Consider the following 17,177-nt stretch of genomic DNA (forward strand, 5'->3'; position numbering starts at 1 on the left):
CCCCTGCTCCAGCTGAGTCTGTGCTCCCACCAGGCTGGTGCCCTGGCTGTCTGTACACACGGGGCCCCCCGCGAGGCGCTCCAGGGTTGTTCCTGATGTTGCCTCCAGCGCCGCTCTCCCCCGCATGTTGGTGATGGGCATCTCCATAGAGCACTCCCAGTGCCATGCTGAGTCGGCACCTCACCGCAGACTGCTGCTGCTGCTCGCTTGAGAGCTGCCCACGCCTGGGTGCTCGGGGCTGTGCCGGTTCTGAGTCAGACAGACAACCCCATGAGGATTCACAGTGGCAATAAGGGACTGAGTCAGGACAGGATTCCTCAGCCCGGGGACCAATCGGAGCAGGGGGAATGAAGACTCAGAACTTTTGGCCTGTTTTACACTGCCCCAAAGAGCATTCCCAGGCGTCCCCCCAACAGCATGTGGTTTCAACAGGACACATCAGTTTCCTACCAAACCCCCAGATATTTCAATCTGCAAATGCAGCCCTGGTGTCTCATCAGAGCTGTAATACAGATGCTTAGGGTCTCCGTTCCTCTCTGGGCCAGGCTCCAGCGCCCACGGTGCACCATGGCCAGGGACTCTCATGGAGTGGGAAAGTGGCATGTCCTGGGAGATATAGACAAACCAGGGAGCCTGTTCTATGCAAGAGGGGGCATGAGGCAACTGAATTGTAGCATCCAAAGCCACCACACCAGCATTTCTTAAATCAAAAATCTTTTGAGTCTTGAATTCTAAATAACTACACCCCTCCCATTCTCCACTCCCCAGGAAGGGGTCACACACAGACACAGGGCCCTACCCTCTTGAAGGAGTCTCTCTCTCTCTCTCTCCCTCCCCCCTCCCTCTTTTTGGGTGGGAAAAAGCTTATTTTTCTGCCTGCCTACTCTAGGTGGGACCAGCAGCATCCAAACCCCTACTCTCCCGGGCCTTTATATTAAGACAGAGACTCCAGAGCATGGAGGTAACCAGGAGAGGATCAGATACATTTCAAGCCCTCTCCCTCCCCGGTAAGGTAAGCATGGACTGGGAGCACTGACTGCTGATGGGGAAGTGAACCACAAGTTCTTCCCCCTTGTAGTCACTTACCTTCTTCTTTTTCTTCTCCTTCTTCTTCCTCTTCCTCTCAGGATCCTCCTCCTTTTTCTTCTTCTTCTTCTTGTGGTCGGAATCTGAAGGGGTTTCTGCAAAGAAAGCCAAGATCTCCCTTTGAGTGAGCCCCTCTTGGAGATGGCAGATGGTTGACCTATGATTTTACTGGGGTCTGGAAAAGATTTGGTGGGTGCTGCTCTCTCTCAGAGAGGGGACTGATAGATTTGTGGAAGGCAGTTTTTACCTGGGGGAACAGGATCCTGTGTGCGGCTCTGCTTGTGCTTGTGCTTATTTTTCTTCTTGGGTGGCTGGATGTGCATCAAGCGACACTGTTCTGGCAACTGGTAGAGAGAAAAATTAGGGTAGATGGGGAGGGAGATGATCTTTGGAGAAATTCTCCCACCACTACATGTTCCTTGGTTAATCAGCAAGGATTTTTTGTTTTCTCCACAGACCCCTCTGCCTCATCTCACCCAGCCCAAACAGAGTCCCCCCTGTCCTGACTCCCACCCCAAAACTACCCTCCCACTTCCTATAGCTTAGGAGGAAGCTCACCGGGCCGGTATGCAGGCGGAAGCCAGTCAGCATGGTGCCAGTGATGGGGTTAAAGGAGCTGCTGCAGATGGGTGGTTTCTCGATAAGGGAGCGCAGGCTGCTGTTGTCGTGCGAACCTGGTAAATCGATCATTCCTGGCAGGTCAGGCAGGAAGTTGCTCAGCTTCTCCTTCACCTTCTTGCCGCAGAACTTGTTGTAGGAGTGTTCCAGGTTGTAGTGTGTGATCAGGTTCGTGCTGCCCGTCAATTCCATGTTGCCTGAGCAGGGACCAGGGGAGCCAGGTTGTACATTTGCTCAAGGCCATGTGGTTGGGCACTCTGTGAACAGGCCTGGGAGCCTGGGCTCCTGACTTCCCCTCCCAGCTCTGCCACTGGCTTCCCCTCTGGCCTTCAGCATATTAGTTTAAGCTGTCTCCAGCAGCAAGCTTGGGCTGGCCCTTGCCTGGCTCAGCACAGTGGGGAGACTTCATTACTATCTGCAGTGCACTGGGCTACAGGTGCAGCAGACCTCAGCCCGGCCTGCTCAAGAGCAGGGGCAGAGCCCCTCCGCTAACCAGAGCGGCTGGGACACGGCAGCGCCGCACCACGGGCTGGAGACTCACGTGGCTGCCTGGCAACAGGGGAAGGAAACGGGATTTAGCCCCATTAACCGCATCAGAGCTGGACTGTGGCCCAGCCCCTGGGGATCCTACATGAGCAGCCAGGGCCTTGGGTGGGAGCAGCCTCCCCCATCCCACAGACGTCTGCCTCCCTCCCCTGGGCACCCCCCACCGCCCTGGGGCAGCACTGTTCCTGGGGCAGCACAAGAGTCTGGGAAATGGCTCATGCAGACCCAGTTGGGAGCAGGCTCTCTCTCCCCTCCCCCCCCGTCTCCATTGGCTACGAGCACCCATATTCCCCCCCCAAACATCTTCTTGCATCATGATTGGCTCCCAGAACTGCCAATCCAGTCATTCATACACACTGCCTCCCCCATAGGTTTCCGACTTCCCCATTGGAGGAAAGGGCTGACAATCCAAAAAACCTCTTCAGCCCCGCCTCCACCAGACCGTCTGTTTCGCCTATTGGGCTGGAGAAAACAGGCCCAGCCATTAATAGGCGGGGAGAGAGGCCAATCAGAAATCTGAGCAATCCGATTGGCCAGACCCCTAAAGGCCGCCCCCTGAACTCGATTGGCCAAAGTCCGCAAAGTCCCGCCCCCTGCACTCGGTACCTGGGAGTTCCCGCATTAGGTAGAAGGGGCCGCTGGCAGCCGCGGCCTTGCGGGCGGCGTCCTCTGCGCTCTGGGGCGCGGCGGCTGTGGGTGGCGGGCCGGCGCCGGGACCGCCCGGCTTCCCCGGCCCGAAGCCCAGCGCGGCGGCCGCGGCAGGAGGCGGCGGCTCAGCCCCTCCGAAGAGAGCAGAGAAAGGCTCCATCGTCCCAGCATGCCCCGCGCGTTCTCCTCCCATTGGCTCGGCTCCTCGAGGAGTTGACAGTCTGCCTTGTCCTCATTGGAGGGCGGCCTGTCCTATCTATGGCTGTGATTGGCCCATCTATTTTGAACTCCGCCCACTGTTTATCTCTGATTGGACAAAAATGCTACATTCCTCTGCCTGACGTGATTGGTTTTCTCCCATGCGCACTGTGATGACAATCAGGTCTGGCCTTTACGTCATTCCAAATTCCGATATCTGATTAGTCCCTCGCTCTACAAAGGCAGGCCCCCTTGAAATCCATTTAGCCAATTGGATGTGTCTAATTTTGAGGGGCAGCGGTATCAACCAATGAGAATGGGTCTTTCTTACAGTTCCTGTCCTCATCACGATTGGCATTAAGATTAGCCAATAGGGATCGGTGGAGCGTGCGCGGTCGTCCCGGCGGTGCGGGGCTGCTCAGTGGAGGTGAAGATGGCGGTGCTAGCCCCGCTGCTGGCGCTGTTCTACTCGGTGCCTGGGCTGTGCCGCTGGCTGGCGCGGCCCTATTACCCGCTCTCGGCGCTGCTCTCCGCCGCCTTCCTGCTGGTGCGCAAAGTGCCGCCGCTCTGCCAGGGGCTGCCCACCCAGCGCGAGGATGGGAACCCCTGCGACTTCGACTGGGTGAGTCCCGAGCCCCCCTGCCTCCCCCCCCCTGCGACTTCGACTGGGTGAGTCCCGAGCCCCCCTGCCTCCCCCCCCCCTGCGACTTCGACTGGGTGAGTCCCGAGCCCCCCTGCCTCCCCCCCCTGCGACTTCGACTGGGTGAGTCCCGAGCCCCCCTGCCTCCCCCCCTGCGACTTCGACTGGGTGAGTCCCGAGCCCCCCTGCCTCCCCCCCTGCGACTTCGACTGGGTGAGTCCCGAGCCCCCCTGCCTCCCCCCCCCTGCGACTTCGACTGGGTGAGTCCCGAGCCCCCCTGCCTCCCCCCCCCTGCGACTTCGACTGGGTGAGTCCCGAGCCCCCCTGCCTCCCCCCCCCTGCGACTTCGACTGGGTGAGTCCCGAGCCCCCCTGCCTCCCCCCCCCTGCGACTTCGACTGGGTGAGTCCCGAGCCCCCCTGCCTCCCTCCCCCCCCCCGCGACTTCGACTGGGTGAGTCCCGAGCCCCCCTGCCTCCCCCCCCCCGCGACTTCGACTGGGTGAGTCCCGAGCCCCCCTGCCCCCCCCCCTGCGACTTCGACTGGGTGAGTCCCGAGCCCCCCTGCCTCCCCCCCCTGCGACTTCGACTGGGTGAGTCCCGAGCCCCCCTGCCTCCCCCCCCCCTGCGACTTCGACTGGGTGAGTCCCGAGCCCCCCTGCCTCCCCCCCCCCTGCGACTTCGACTGGGTGAGTCCCGAGCCCCCCTGCCTCCCCCCCCCCTGCGACTTCGACTGGGTGAGTCCCGAGCCCCCCTGCCTCCCCCCCCCCTGCGACTTCGACTGGGTGAGTCCCGAGCCCCCCTGCCTCCCCCCCCCCTGCGACTTCGACTGGGTGAGTCCCGAGCCCCCCTGCCTCCCCCCCCCCTGCGACTTCGACTGGGTGAGTCCCGAGCCCCCCTGCCTCCCCCCCTGCGACTTCGACTGGGTGAGTCCCGAGCCCCCCTGCCTCCCCCCCCCTGCGACTTCGACTGGGTGAGTCCCGAGCCCCCCCTGCCTCCCCCCCTGCGACTTCGACTGGGTGAGTCCCGAGCCCCCCTGCCTCCCCCCCCTGCGACTTCGACTGGGTGAGTCCCGAGCCCCCCTGCCTCCCCCCCCCCCCCCTGCGACTTCGACTGGGTGAGTCCCGAGCCCCCCTGCCTCCCCCCCCCCCCTGCGACTTCGACTGGGTGAGTCCCGAGCCCCCCTGCCTCCCCCCCCCCGCGACTTCGACTGGGTGAGTCCCGAGCCCCCCTGCCTCCCCCCCCCCCCCGCGACTTCGACTGGGTGAGTCCCGAGCCCCCCTGCCTCCCCCCATGCTATGTCCAGCTGTCCCAGTCCCCTGGCTGGTTCCACGTGGGGCTTCCACTCTGGGGGCTCCGGCTCCCTCCCTGGTGCTTCGTTGGCTGGGCTGGGCGCCCCAATCTGAGCCGGGCTGACTCTGCCCCCCCCCCCATTTCTTTCAGCGGGAGGTGGAGATCCTCATGTTCCTTAGTGCCATCGTGATGATGAAGAACCGCAGATCCAGTGAGTCCTGTTCCCCCGCCCCCATGCCTCCGCGGGACTGTTCCGGGGGCGGAGATGGGGGCGGCATTCCAAGGGCTGCTTTGGTGGGCACGCTTGGACTCCGTGTCGGACCCCAGGAAGGACTCTGGCGTAGGGAGGAGGGCTGGAGGGGGTCTGGCTGAGGAGGCATGTGGCAAGATCAGGGAGGTCCTAGAGCAGCTGGACCTCAAAGCTGGCATGATGAGTTATTTACGTTTTCCTGTAATACATGAACATGGGGTCACCAAATGAAATTAAGAGGTAGCAGGTGTAAAACAAACAAAAGGAAGTTTTTCTTCACACAAGGCACAGTCAACTTATGGAACTCCTTGCCAGAGGGTGTGGTGAAGACCAGGACTTTAAAAGGGTTAAAAAAAACCTAGATAAACTCATGGAGGTTAGGTCGATCAGTGTCTGTTAGCCAGGATGGGCAGGGATGGTGCCCCTAGCCTCTGTTTGTCAAAGGAAATTGGTGACAGGGCAGGGATCACTTGATGATTCCTTGTTTTGCTCTCTCCTGCTGGGGCACCTGGCATTGGCCTCTGTCAGAAGACAGGACACTGGGCTAGATGGGCCCTTGGCCTGACCCAATATTGCTGTTCTTAGGAAGAGACTTTGGGATGGCAGCGTCAGTGCGGGGGGCAGGTACAGGAAGTGGGGCAGTCTGTGTTGGACTGAGAGGAGAAGGTGCTGGGTCGTGAGGTGCAATGCCCTGGTCTATTCCACGTGCACCTCAGCTTTGCCCTGAACTAGGGTGTTAGTCTGGGGTTGACCTCCCCCACTTCCTCTCTCCCCAGTCACCGTGGATCAGCACGTGGGGAACATCTTCATGTTCAGTAAAGTGGCCAATGCGATCCTCTTCTTCCGGCTGGATGTGCGGATGGGGCTGCTCTACCTGACGCTGTGCATAGGTGAGGTGCTGCTGTGGGGCCACGTGGCTGGCTCCGAAGGGAATCAAGTCTGTGCTGTACGCTCGCTACACCCCAACCCAGTCAGTTGCTCCATAGAGCCCATGCAGAGTGGGGAAGGTCCCTGCCCTGAGGAGCTGCCCATCCAACTAGACCAGCCAGACGCAGGGTGGGAGAAAGGGTTCTTACTGAAACACCATTGTGCTTGCTTGGATTTTGCTCACGTGCCCCATGGTGCTAAGTAGTCGTCCCCTCCCCCAGCAAAATGACTCCTCCCTAGACCAGGGGCTTTCAAACTCTGGCACTAGTTGGCTGCATGATGCTTTGTGTACCTGCGCACAGCTCCCATTGGTTGCAGTCCACACCGCTTCCCACTGCTCCCATTGGCCAGCCAACTGGAGCTGCGATGGACTGTCCTGGGGAGGTGCAGATTTTTTAAAAAAATGTGTCTCAGCCAGCTAGCAGCTTGCCCTGAGAAGCTGTGACCCAGAGTTTGAAAGCCCCTGCCCTAGACGACAGGCTGAACTCCTCATGCCCCATCTTGGGTTAGGGATGCAGTCTTTGAGCTTCCTTATGTATTTCAGGGCTGGGGCTCTCAGAGTGCTGACTCTCCACCGTCAATTGGCTTTTTAAATGCAGCACCCTTTTAGGCTGGTACGGGCCCTATCACTTCACGGGGAGGAAGGGCTCAAGCTCCTTTCTGCTGCACTGTCCGAGTGCATGCTCCCCTGCCCCAGAGCGGGGTAACTGCCCCTGCCTCTGCAACTGGGCGGTGCAAACTGCTGCTGCTAAGACCATTCTCTTGCTTCACCCCTCTCTTTGCTTGTCATCTTCATTCCCTGGCCCCAGCCACTTGCACCCCAGGGCCACATTAGCCTTTTTCCCTTTGTTGGCTCCTGTTCCCATTGCGGTCCACAGGAAGCCCTGGACCCTTTCTAGGAGCACTGCCTACTAGCCAGTTCCCCACTGGGTAGCCCTGCATCCGATTTCATTCCTTCCTGCCTCTAGCGCTTGTCTTCATTGGCTTTCAGCTTGTTGAAGTCAGACCAGTTCTCCAATCTGTCAAACTCATTTTAAGTTCTAACCTCCCACCATCTGGGCAGCCCCTCAACCCCAGATCTTCTAAGCACACGCTCTCCTCCGTGTCCAAGGCATTGGTGACGGTATTGAATGCTGTTCCCACTAGTTATGGCCTTGGGCCGCAAACCATTGGCAACCGCTCTTGGTGCGCTCTTTCAACCAGCTGTTTGCCCACCTTCTGACAACTTCCCGTAGGTCACGTTTCCCTAACGTGCTTAGGAGAGTGTTCTGCGGGACCAGATCGTGTCGGCTGCTTCCTCCCACGCTTGCTGAGCCAAGAATCCAGTGTGGGAGAGCTGGATAAAACCTCTCACAAAGCCACAGAGCAAGCGACCTAGTCCTGGAAACCAAATGTCTGACTTCTGTGCCTGCTGGGTCTCCCTGCCCCCTCTCCTCCAATCTGTGTGCAAACCTCCAAAGTGCAGCCAGTCACAGCCTGTGTGCGTCTCCTTTCAGTGTTCCTGATGACCTGCAAGCCGCCCCTGTACCTGGGACCAGAGTATATCAAGTACTTCAGCGATAAAACCATCGATGTGAGTATCGCCTGCCCCTCAACCCTCCCGGCCAACATTACTGTGGGCTGCTGTGGCTTGGGGACCTGCTTGACCCTAAGTTGCTCATCGCTACCCTGACTTCAGGCCACACTGGGACCCCAGGGAGGAGGCACTGGGCTGGCAGGGCTGGGCCGTGGCTCTCCTGGTACCTGAGGTTGCATCTAGCCCTGGCAAGTGGTAGGGATGTGAAGGTTTAACTGGTTAACTAATGAGCCTCACCCTTAACAGGTGAGGTTTACCGGTGAAGGTTAACCAGTGGGGTGTGGGGCAGCTTCCATCCCTGCTGGGTGCCTGCAGTGGGTAGGGACTGTTCTGGCCAGGCTGGAGCAGCCCCTGCTTGTGGTGGGGAGGGGGAGAGGAGGCAATCCAATGAGCACCCCCACTTGCTGCAGTTAACAAGTTAAACAATATGTTTATCTGGTTATCCAATTAAGTGGGATTTTCCATCCCTAGCGGGTGGAGACATCATGTGGGTAAAGTCTAGGGGACCCTCAGGTTTTTTAGCAGGCTTCCTGCTTCTAATGTACTTAAAAAACATTGTATTTCTTTTTGAGTTTAGGATAGTCAAGACAGAAGCAGACTGTGAGGGATTCCAAAAAGATCTCACCAAACTGAGTGATTGGGCAACAAAATGGCAAATGAAATTTAATGTGGATAAGTGTAAAGTAATGCACATCGGGAAAAATAACCCCAACTATACGTACAGTATGATGGGGGCTAATTTGGCTACGACAAATCAGGAAAGGGATCTTGGAGTTATCGTGGACAGTTCTCTGAAAACTTCCACACATGGTGCAGCGGCCGTCAAAAAGGCAAATAGGATGCTGGGAATTATTAAGAAAGGGATAGAAAATAAGACCCAGAATATCTTACTGCCCCTGTATAAAACTATGGTACGCCCACATCTTGAATATTGTGTTACAGGTGTGGTCTCCTCACCTCACCTCAAAAAAGATATTTTGGCCTTGGAAAGGATTCAGAAAAAGCCAACTAAAATGATTAGGGGTTTGGAACGGGTCCCATATGAAGAGAGGTTAAAACGACTGGGATTTTTCAGTTTAGAAAAGAGGAGACTGAGGGGGGATATGATAGAGGTCTATAAAATCATGAGTGGTGTGGAGAGGGCAAATAAAGAAGAGTTATTTATTAGTTCCCATAATAGAAGAACTAGAGGACACCAAATGAAATTAATGGGTAGCAGGTTTAAAACTAATAACAAAGTTCTTCTTCACACAGCATGTAGTCAACCTGTGGAACTCCTTGCCAGAGGAGGCTGTGAAGGCTAGGACTATAATAGAGTTTAAAGAGAAGCTAGATCATTTCATGGAGGTTAGGTCCATAAAAGACTATTACCCAGGGAAGAGAAATGGTGTCCCTGGTCTCTTTGTCAGAGGCTGGAGAGGGATGGCAGGAGACAAATCGCTTGATCATTGTCTTCGGTCCACCTTCTCCGGGGCACCTGGTGCTGGCCACTGTCGGCAGACAGGATACTGGGCTAGATGGATCTTTGGTCTGACCCAGTACGGCCGTTCTTATGTTCTTAAGTGGGTCCCCTCTCCCTGTGCCGCAGGAGGAGTTGGAGCGGGACAGGCGGGTGACCTGGATCATAGAGTTCTTTGCCAACTGGTCCAACGAGTGCCAGTCCTTTGCGCCCATCTACGCCGACTTGTCTCTCAAGTGAGTGGCGCCCCGCTGGGAATTCGGTGAGTGGGGGAGGGGGAAACTCCTGCCGCCCCCTCAGCTGATCCTGTCTGAGGGTAGGGAATGGAGCTGACCCGGCTGGGGTTTGTGGGTGGGAGATGGAGCCCAGCCAGGCGCTCTTGCCCAGGCGTTGAGATCTCCCTGCACTAACTGCCCCCCCCCCCCCCATGTACACCCAGGTACAACTGCACGGGGCTCAACTTTGGCAAGGTGGACGTGGGCCGCTACCCTGACGTCAGCACCAGGTAAGTGAGTCCAGGCTGCCGGGAGTAACTAGGTGAGTCTCGTGCCCCCCTGACTCATCTAGTTCTGCTCCCCCCCTGCTGCCTGCCCCACCCGACTGGGCACCCACCCAAGTACAAGGACACTGAGGGTCACTGCTTCGCACCAAGGGCTGCCTCTGCTGGGATCCCTCTGCAGGGACATTTCTGTGTTGGGAACTAGACCTCCTTCCCCAGCTGGAGCAGCCCTGGCTGATTTCCTCTCCCCCCCCCCCCCCCCGGCCCCCCGGCCCTGCTTCTGTGTGGCCCTGAAACTAATGCTTGGTGACTCCCATGTACGGCCACAGAGACTGTCCCCTTCCCGTGGATTGCAGGCAGGTTTGGTGTCAGGGGAGGGGAGTCTCCCCCTTTCCTTCTCTCTTGGGCTGCTGGGCCGCGTGTTAACCCTCAGGTTGGGGCAGGGGCGGAGCAGTGCAATGCTGAGGGGTTGGGAGCTCTTAAGAGGTCACCCGTCCATTTGTCCACCCATCCCCACAGGTACAAAGTGAGCACCTCGCCCCTCACCAAGCAGCTGCCCACCCTGATCCTCTTCCAGGGCGGGAAGGAGGTGATGCGCCGGCCACAGATCGACAAGAAGGGCCGGGCCGTCTCCTGGACTTTCTCTGAGGTGGGCTGCGTGAGGGCACGGGCAGGTCCCTCCTCTAGCTTCAGCGCTGCCTGGTCAGTCAATGGGCTGCTCCCTGGGCATTGGCTCTGTGCCAGCCATGGGCCATCCTCTGTGTGGGCTCCTTCTGGTGCTCGGCTCCTGAGCTGTGCCAGTGTTATTCCTCGGTGCAGAATTCTCCTCGCCACCCATTGCCAGTGAGCACAGAGCTTCCCTCCTACCCCAGGATCCCCTGGGCCCCACTGTGACATGACTGTGGGCAGTCTACCCTGCCTGTGGCTGGCCAGACCTATGGTGATGCCCCCTGGTAAGAGGCTGTTGCCTGCAGTGGGCCCCGGGGGCGGCTCACCGGAGGCTGTGGCCGGGCAGGCATTCAGGTCTGCGTCTGTGCCGCAGGAGAACGTGATCCGGGAATTCAGCCTGAATGAGCTGTACCAGAAGGCCAAGAAGCTGATGAAGCAGCGAGACGAGGGGCCCGAGGAGCCGCTGGAGCAGCAGGATCCCCTGGTGGCCAACGCGGAGCTCCCCAACGGCGAGAGCAAGAAGGACAAATAGACCTACCTCGCTCCCTATAGCTGCCCCCTCCACCCTCCCCCGTCAGCTGTGCTGTGGGGCCCAGCACAGCCCGTCTCAAAGACTGAGGAGAGCTGCATGAGGGAGTCGCCCCTCCCCTAGGGGTCAGGGACTGCTGGGCATCGTCTTATTTATTCCTGGTCCTCTCTGGCCAGTGTGGTGATGCTCTGACCTGCCCCTGCAGGAGGAGAAGGGCCAATAGACCTCGAGAAGTGGATGCAAGCTGCTGATTGGCCCAGGTGAGGGGAGTCCTGCCCCCCCTCCCCCTGCCAACCCATAAGCAGGGACTGGGGGGGTAAAATTCTCCTAGGGCTTTGGAGCAGCTGGGTATGAAGGTGCGGCCCCTCCAAGTTGAGTGGAACCAGTGGGGGTGGGGGGCATGTGTTGATTTGGCCTGAGCCAGATTGGAGGGTTGGGGGAAAGGAGGGGTATTGCTGATGGACCCAACCACTTCTGGCTAGAAGTTTCCTGGCTGGAAGGTGAGGGAAGGGGCTGCTAGGGGCTCCCCTCGCCATACCTGGGCAATTCTCTGTGGTGCCCATATGTGTGGGCTGTGAGTCAGGTCCCTGTTGGGCCTGTCCTCCCCCAGGCCTTGCAGGGGGTGGGAGCGGAAGGCCTGACCTGTTGGCAGACCTAGCTCCTGGAGAGCCGGCCTATGCAGAGGGCTGGAGGGCATGTGCTGCTCTGGGGGCAGGGGCAGAGCAGCTGAACAATGGAACACGCTCCTGCCAGCCAGAGGATGCTGGGGACTGAACTCTGCTGCTCTGGAGGACTCCTAGGCAAGCACCTGCTTTCTGCCCCTTCCCCACTGAAGAGCCAAGCCACTACTAGGACTGCCCCTTCCTGTTGGTGCCAAAAGGCCGCTTGGGGGACAAGGAGGGCAGGTGGTGGCAGGCTGAGGGCAGGGCCTGAGCGCCCTGTGAGCTGGAGGGAGGGGCTGGCTCCATTTTGTGGCTGCCGTTGCCTGGGGCACCAGCTCTCCTGAATCAGAACACAGGGCTCTTCAGAATGGGATGCAGTAGCCCCTGTAGGGCCAGGCTAGAGTGTAGGGCAAACGCTCCCTCTGTGTGTTAATCATCACTTCCCTCGCAAGGCATGTCTGTAATAAAACAAGCTACGGATGAACCCTCCCCCTGGGTCTGGCTGCCTCCCTTCCTGCAGGTGGGCAGATTCTCAGTCCGAGCTGGGCTCAGCAGGCCACTGCTGGCTCCAGGAAGCTGACTCCAGCCTGTGCCATGGCTCCTGCCCTTCTCTGATCCCGGGTGGGGGGGGCTCAGCAGCAAACTGCCGGAAAGGCCTGTGGGAGGCGGCTGCAGTGGCAATGGCTCAGCAGCGGAGCTCATGGTGCCTGCTTGCACAGCGCCCTTCTCTGCCAAGCCAGGTTGGGTGCTACCAGGCAGGCCTGAGGGTGCTCTGCTGCTCCCAGGCGCTGGACAGTTGCTGGGCCCGCTTTCGGGTGGCAGCTTCCGTGAAGAAGCGCTCAGCGATTCGGGGCCCTCTTGGCACTGCGGGGAGGAAGCTCACAACACCGAGGTCACTGCTGTGGCGAATCTCACGGCCCCGCGGAGCCCTACTACCCTGCCCACGCGGGTTGCTGGAGTCCGCGGCTCTGGGCGGGGGGGGCGGAGCTGGGTCCAGGTCTTCCGCGGCCTCTAAGCCTCAGTCGCCCAGGTTGAGCGCTGATTGGCTGCCAGGACGCCTCCTTTATATGCAGAACGTTGTGTAACAAATTCGGGCAGGAACCATCCTGGAGAAAGGGGAGGGGGGATTGTGCAGTCAAGCCCGCTCCGTGTGTTTTCGTTAGCGCTGGAGTCTGGTCGCGCCCAACTGCACGGGTGCAAAGGCGGAGCTGGCTCAGCTGGCGCCTCCCCCCTTTTTTTGCCTCTGATTCCTTCCTTTCTCCCCCCCCCTCCCCCGGTCGGTGTGGAGTGGTCGGGAGCAGGGCGGCTTCCTCTCCCCGCACGTGGCTGCGGTGCCCTTGCAGAGGAGGAGGTAGGTTGTGTGGCTCTCTCCGGGGTGGGCCCTTGTCTGTGCTCCGCTGCTGCGGGAGGGGCTGCTCCCCCCAGACCTCCAACGGTGGGAGGCTCGGGAACGCGTCTGGTACCATTTGCAGGAATGGGGCCCCGCAGTCCTGCGGCAGCGAACACGCCCTGCCTTCCCCCTTGCTGTCCGACTTCCCCACATCCCCGTTTTTAATTGTCCCATCATACGCCCCACTCTGCCCCGCGCTTCTCCGGGTTATTCCTGTGGCCGGGTGGAAGTGACCCGTGGTCCCGCCTCTCCCCATCCCATCCAGAGAACCTGCCCGGATTAATTCCTCTTTGAATCAGAGCGGATCTGTTCGAAAAACATCCCATCATGATGGAAAAATACCTAGAGATGCATTGGGGGGAGGGGGCTTGTTTGTTTTCCCTCCCCTTCAATGCTGCCTGCGGAGGGGGCCCCCTGCTGCAGATGGAGTCTCCTCATCTCAAAAAAAGATATCTTGGCATTGGAAAAGGAGCAGAAAATGGCAACAGACGTGATGAGGGGTTTGGAATGGCTGCCCTGTGAGGAGAGAGAAATAAGACTGGGCCTTTTCAGCTTGGAAAAGGGACGACTCGGGGGCTCATGAGAGAGGGGTATAAAATCATGACTTATTTACTTCCCATAACACAAGCGCTAAAGGTCACAAAATGAAACTAATAGGTAGCAGGTAGGGATGTTAAATACATTGTAATTGAATAGTTGTGTAACTGCACAAAATATTATCGGGATTGTGGGATGTGGAGCAGCCTCTGTCTGTGGGGAGCTCAGACTCTACTTGCCTGTTCCCCCCCACCTGACCTCCAACCTCTGTAGGAGGCAGCGGGTCCACAGATCTGACATGCTGGGAGCTGGCTTGAAAGTCAGCTCCCCATGCGTATTGGCTCCAACCTAACCCCCTGACCCTCCACCCTGCTGCCTCTATCAGGCAGTGGTGGAGATCTGGTGCTCATGGGGAGCTGGCCTTTAAGCCAGTTCCTCACAAGTTCTCGTTCCCCCCCGCCCTTTGCTTCCTCTCATACAGAGGCAGCAAGGGGAGGATGCAGGTAGTCAACAAGATTAACTAAGAAGCTCAGGCTTATCGGTTAATCATATAGTTGACTACATGTTAACATTCCTAGCAGCAGGTTTAAAACAAAGAAAATGAAGTATTTTGTCACACAATGTACAGACAACCTGTGGAACTCCCTGCCAGATTTTGTGAAGTCCCAACACTATTTGCAGGGTTCAGAAAAGAACTAGATATATTGATGGAGAATTAGTTCATCAATGGCTATTAGCCAAAATGGGTAAGAATGGCTTCTGTTTGTCAGAGGTCGGCAGTGGGTGACAGGGGATGGATCACTTGATGGTTACTTATTCTGTTCCTTCCCTCTGGGGCACCTGGCATTGGCCACTGTCAGCAGACAGGACACTGGGCTAGATAGACCTTTAGCCTGACCCGGACGGGCCATTTTTATGTTCCCAAAGCACAATGGCCCCCAAAGGGAGGAAGAGGAAGGCGAAGGAGCCCAAGGTGAAGTCTGCAAACTTGGAGGATGAGAAGGCAACTGGTAGCCCTGATACACTGCCAAAGCGGTCCCGGGGTGAGGGAAGTCGGGGCCCTGGACCTCGTGTGGTCATTGAGCATTGGTGAGTCCTGGCCAGGGCAAGAGGGTGGGTGGTTTTTAAGGCTCATGTGCTTGTGGAAAGCACCAGGGATGCTCTGGATACAGGAGGAAAATGTCTGCAGAGAGATGGGAGGGTTATGGGAGTAGGGGGAATTAGTTTGAACCCTTGCAGAGGGGGAGCAGGTAGGGAGATGAAGGTGTTGGGTTCGGGGGGGGGGGTGCAGTGATGGATCAGACTGCTGGGAGTGTGGCCTTGATTGACAGGAGGTTGGTTTGCTCTGCAAGAGGCCCACCAGCTGGCTCCCGGCCCCACTAACCTCCCCCCCCCCCATTCTCCTCCCCTGCAGTAAGAGCTGACGAGTCTACGGGCGCAATGCCGATGCCGTGAGCCAGGCGCTGCGCCGTGTTGTCTCCAGTGTGGTGGTGGAGATTAACCCTGAGACGCCACGCAGGAACAGCTTCGAGGTGTCCCTGGTGAAGGAGGACGGAAGCAGTAAGTGCGGAGGCTTCCATACAGCAGTGCTGAGTCAGGGGTGCATTGATGGGGGGGGGGGGGGGAGAGATACAGACAGGACTAGGCAGTGCTGCGAGCAGGTGCTCAGGTGACAGCATGCTGGGGTACAGATGCCCATGCGGTGCTTTGCAGCACAGGCGGGGCTGGTGGGCTCCTTGTGCGGCGTGAGCAGGATCCTAAATGGCTTGTACCTCATGTCCCTTGCCTGATTGGTCAGACGGGGCTCTGTGGGGCTGAGATGGTGCCTCATTAGGGCCCTGATGTCAGTGGGGGTCTCTGCAGTACCTGGCACAGTGTGAGGGGGTCCCTGATCTCTGTCAGTGGGAGTGTCTAGGGTCTACTACAGTCAAACCCAATCGCCGGGTAACCCCCTCTGCTTTGTTGGGATTTCAGCGGTGGAGCTATGGAGCGGCATCAAGAAAGGGCCACCTCGCAAGCTTAAGTTTCCAGAGCCGGAGAAAGTGGCGGACATGCTGAAGAGCAGCTTAGTCTAAAGCAGAGCTACACAGAGGTGAGTCACTTCTGCTCCCAGGGCAGACCCGCAGAGGGGGCGGCTTCTGTAAATCAGAGGGAGATATTATTGTAATAGCTGGCTGGGCTGGAATCCATGTGTCTGAATACAGCACCAGCCCTCCCTCTGTGTGGGCTTTTGTTAACTGCTGGCCCCTCATGTCAAGCTGGGCTTTTTCCTCCCCTCCCCATCCTGGCCAGTCAAAACCATCTCACAGAGCATCCTACACCCTGAAAGATCCCAGTGCCACCTCCTTGTCCACGGCATACGAGCCCTAGCTTCACAGCCGAGGAGGAGGAGTCGAGTCTCACTTGCACCCTCCAAATGGTGGTGCCTCTGCAAGACTGAAGGGAGCTGAAACTGATCACTGAAGTCAGATCTGACTCCATACACCAGAGTCACGTCTGTGCCTGTGTCTAATTGAATACCTGCTGAGGAGCATGTTGCCTTCACTGGACGTGCTGCACTTGTGGCAGGCTCGTGCTAGGGCAGTGAGAAGACATCCGCCTGGAGAGTAAACCTAGCCCAGGCGGCGCTGGCTGTTGCTGTGAGGGTGAGGTGGCCTTTCCTGGCGTCGGCAGCACAGCTGGAACCATCAAAAACTCAGTGGGGAGGAGCAAAGAGGTGGGAGGTGCTTCAGCAGAAACCCCCATCCACACACTGCGTTCTCTCCCCGAGTTGTGGGTTCCGGGATGACCCCTTCCATGGGGGGAAGGGGCATTAAGGTCATACAAGTGTGTCATACGAGTGAATGCAGGGGTTGGGCTAGGGCCCAGGCCTTTGGACCATCCTTCCTCTCAGGCGGCAGGCTTAAGGGCAACCTCATTCAAGCTGCCTCTAGCCGCAAGCAGGTCAGTGTGTGGGGTCCAAATGAAGGGGGGAATAGGGTGGTTAGAGGTCACTTCCAGTGTGAACTGCCAGGGCTGACCCCCCCTCTCTCATCCATGCAGCTGGGTCCAGACCCGTCCATTCCTTGTGTGGGCCGGAGCATCCATGAGGAGGCGTGATGAAGTGGGGGGCCGACGGCTGAACCTCAGTCACGTCTCTGACGCTGCCGCTCTTCCCGCAAGGAGTGGTGGGCCGGACACCACCACTGCCCTTTGCTCCCAGAGCCAGTCCTCTGGTGTTCCCAAGCAAAGGCTCTTTCATTGCTTTGTGGCTATGTTTTTGTAATAAAGTTTCAAGTAGAGCCATGTGTAAGTGCCGCGGAGGCGGGGATACAGCTTAGAGGTGGGCATGCAGGTGGGCAGCCTTGTCAGCTGGACTGCGCCTTCTCCTAGCCCCCCTAATTGGGCACTGCTTGCAGGCAGCTGGGGAGCAGCCTGGGCAGGGACATGTTCATGCCTTGGAGGAAGAGGGAAGAGTCTTGCCAGGTGGCCTGCTCCCAGCAAGAGGGAGGAAATGGCCCCTGGCAGCTCTCACAGCCCAGCTAGGAAAGCAGAGTGCTGCAGCCCAGGTGAGGGGCAAATCCAGTAGAACTAGACCAGTTCAAGTATTACAAACAAGCCCCTGGCCTCTTACTGCAGGTTCTCCCAGCTTTCACCTGGCTCCAGGTGGACAG

The 17,177-nt window shown here is 58.3% G+C and overlaps 3 protein-coding genes across 4 annotated transcripts; 2 read left to right on the top strand and 1 right to left on the bottom strand.

Moving 5' to 3' along the window:
* Nucleotides 1-33: 33 nt before the first annotated feature.
* On the bottom strand, nucleotides 34-3,184 carry MED19 (mediator complex subunit 19). Its single transcript, XM_014571181.3, has 5 exons — nucleotides 2,857-3,184; nucleotides 1,645-1,901; nucleotides 1,334-1,430; nucleotides 1,087-1,181; nucleotides 34-249 (listed from the first exon to the last, which is right to left on the bottom strand). Exons 1-5 carry the CDS (start codon nucleotides 3,089-3,091, stop codon nucleotides 181-183), a joined length of 753 nt encoding a protein of 250 aa, XP_014426667.2. The 5' UTR covers nucleotides 3,092-3,184; the 3' UTR covers nucleotides 34-180.
* A 225-nt stretch (nucleotides 3,185-3,409) lies between these two features.
* TMX2 (thioredoxin related transmembrane protein 2) lies at nucleotides 3,410-12,086 on the top strand. 2 transcript variants are annotated; one of them, XM_075928620.1, is made up of 8 exons: nucleotides 3,454-3,718; nucleotides 5,177-5,237; nucleotides 6,053-6,166; nucleotides 7,700-7,776; nucleotides 9,368-9,474; nucleotides 9,678-9,743; nucleotides 10,257-10,386; nucleotides 10,780-12,086. In XM_075928620.1, exons 1-8 carry the CDS (start codon nucleotides 3,530-3,532, stop codon nucleotides 10,936-10,938), a joined length of 903 nt encoding a protein of 300 aa, XP_075784735.1. In that variant the 5' UTR covers nucleotides 3,454-3,529; the 3' UTR covers nucleotides 10,939-12,086. The 2 variants fall into 2 exon arrangements, with proteins under 2 accessions (XP_075784736.1, XP_075784735.1); XM_075928621.1 differs by lacking the exon at nucleotides 10,780-12,086 and having other exon boundaries at nucleotides 3,410-3,718; nucleotides 9,678-9,732; nucleotides 10,257-10,385.
* A 647-nt stretch (nucleotides 12,087-12,733) lies between these two features.
* Nucleotides 12,734-16,805, top strand: SELENOH (selenoprotein H). Its single transcript, XM_075928622.1, has 5 exons — nucleotides 12,734-12,948; nucleotides 14,452-14,613; nucleotides 14,939-15,084; nucleotides 15,499-15,616; nucleotides 16,567-16,805. The coding sequence occupies exons 2-4, from the start codon at nucleotides 14,456-14,458 to the stop codon at nucleotides 15,597-15,599; spliced, it is 405 nt and encodes a 134-aa protein (XP_075784737.1). The 5' UTR covers nucleotides 12,734-12,948; nucleotides 14,452-14,455; the 3' UTR covers nucleotides 15,600-15,616; nucleotides 16,567-16,805.
* Nucleotides 16,806-17,177: the final 372 nt, after the last annotated feature.

This window comes from Pelodiscus sinensis, chromosome 4, assembly GCF_049634645.1.
Source record: "Pelodiscus sinensis isolate JC-2024 chromosome 4, ASM4963464v1, whole genome shotgun sequence".
Lineage (NCBI taxonomy): Eukaryota > Metazoa > Chordata > Testudines > Trionychidae > Pelodiscus > Pelodiscus sinensis.

What these genes read in the sequence shown, in the direction of transcription:
- MED19 (XM_014571181.3), bottom strand. Translation starts at nt 3,091, where the DNA reads ATGGGAGGAGAACGCGCGGGGCATGCTGGGACGATGGAGCCTTTCTCT. An exon ending in CCTAATGCGGGAACTCCCAG is followed by an intron (nt 1,902 to 2,856) that starts GTACCGAGTGCA and finishes GTCCCTGCTCAG; the next exon opens with GCAACATGGAATTGACGGGC. An exon ending in TCCGCCTGCATACCGGCCCG is followed by an intron (nt 1,431 to 1,644) that starts GTGAGCTTCCTC and finishes TCTCTCTACCAG; the next exon opens with TTGCCAGAACAGTGTCGCTT.
- TMX2 (XM_075928620.1), top strand. Translation starts at nt 3,530, where the DNA reads ATGGCGGTGCTAGCCCCGCTGCTGGCGCTGTTCTACTCGGTGCCTGGG. An exon ending in TCAGCGATAAAACCATCGAT is followed by an intron (nt 7,777 to 9,367) that starts GTGAGTATCGCC and finishes CCTGTGCCGCAG; the next exon opens with GAGGAGTTGGAGCGGGACAG. An exon ending in TCTCCTGGACTTTCTCTGAG is followed by an intron (nt 10,387 to 10,779) that starts GTGGGCTGCGTG and finishes TCTGTGCCGCAG; the next exon opens with GAGAACGTGATCCGGGAATT.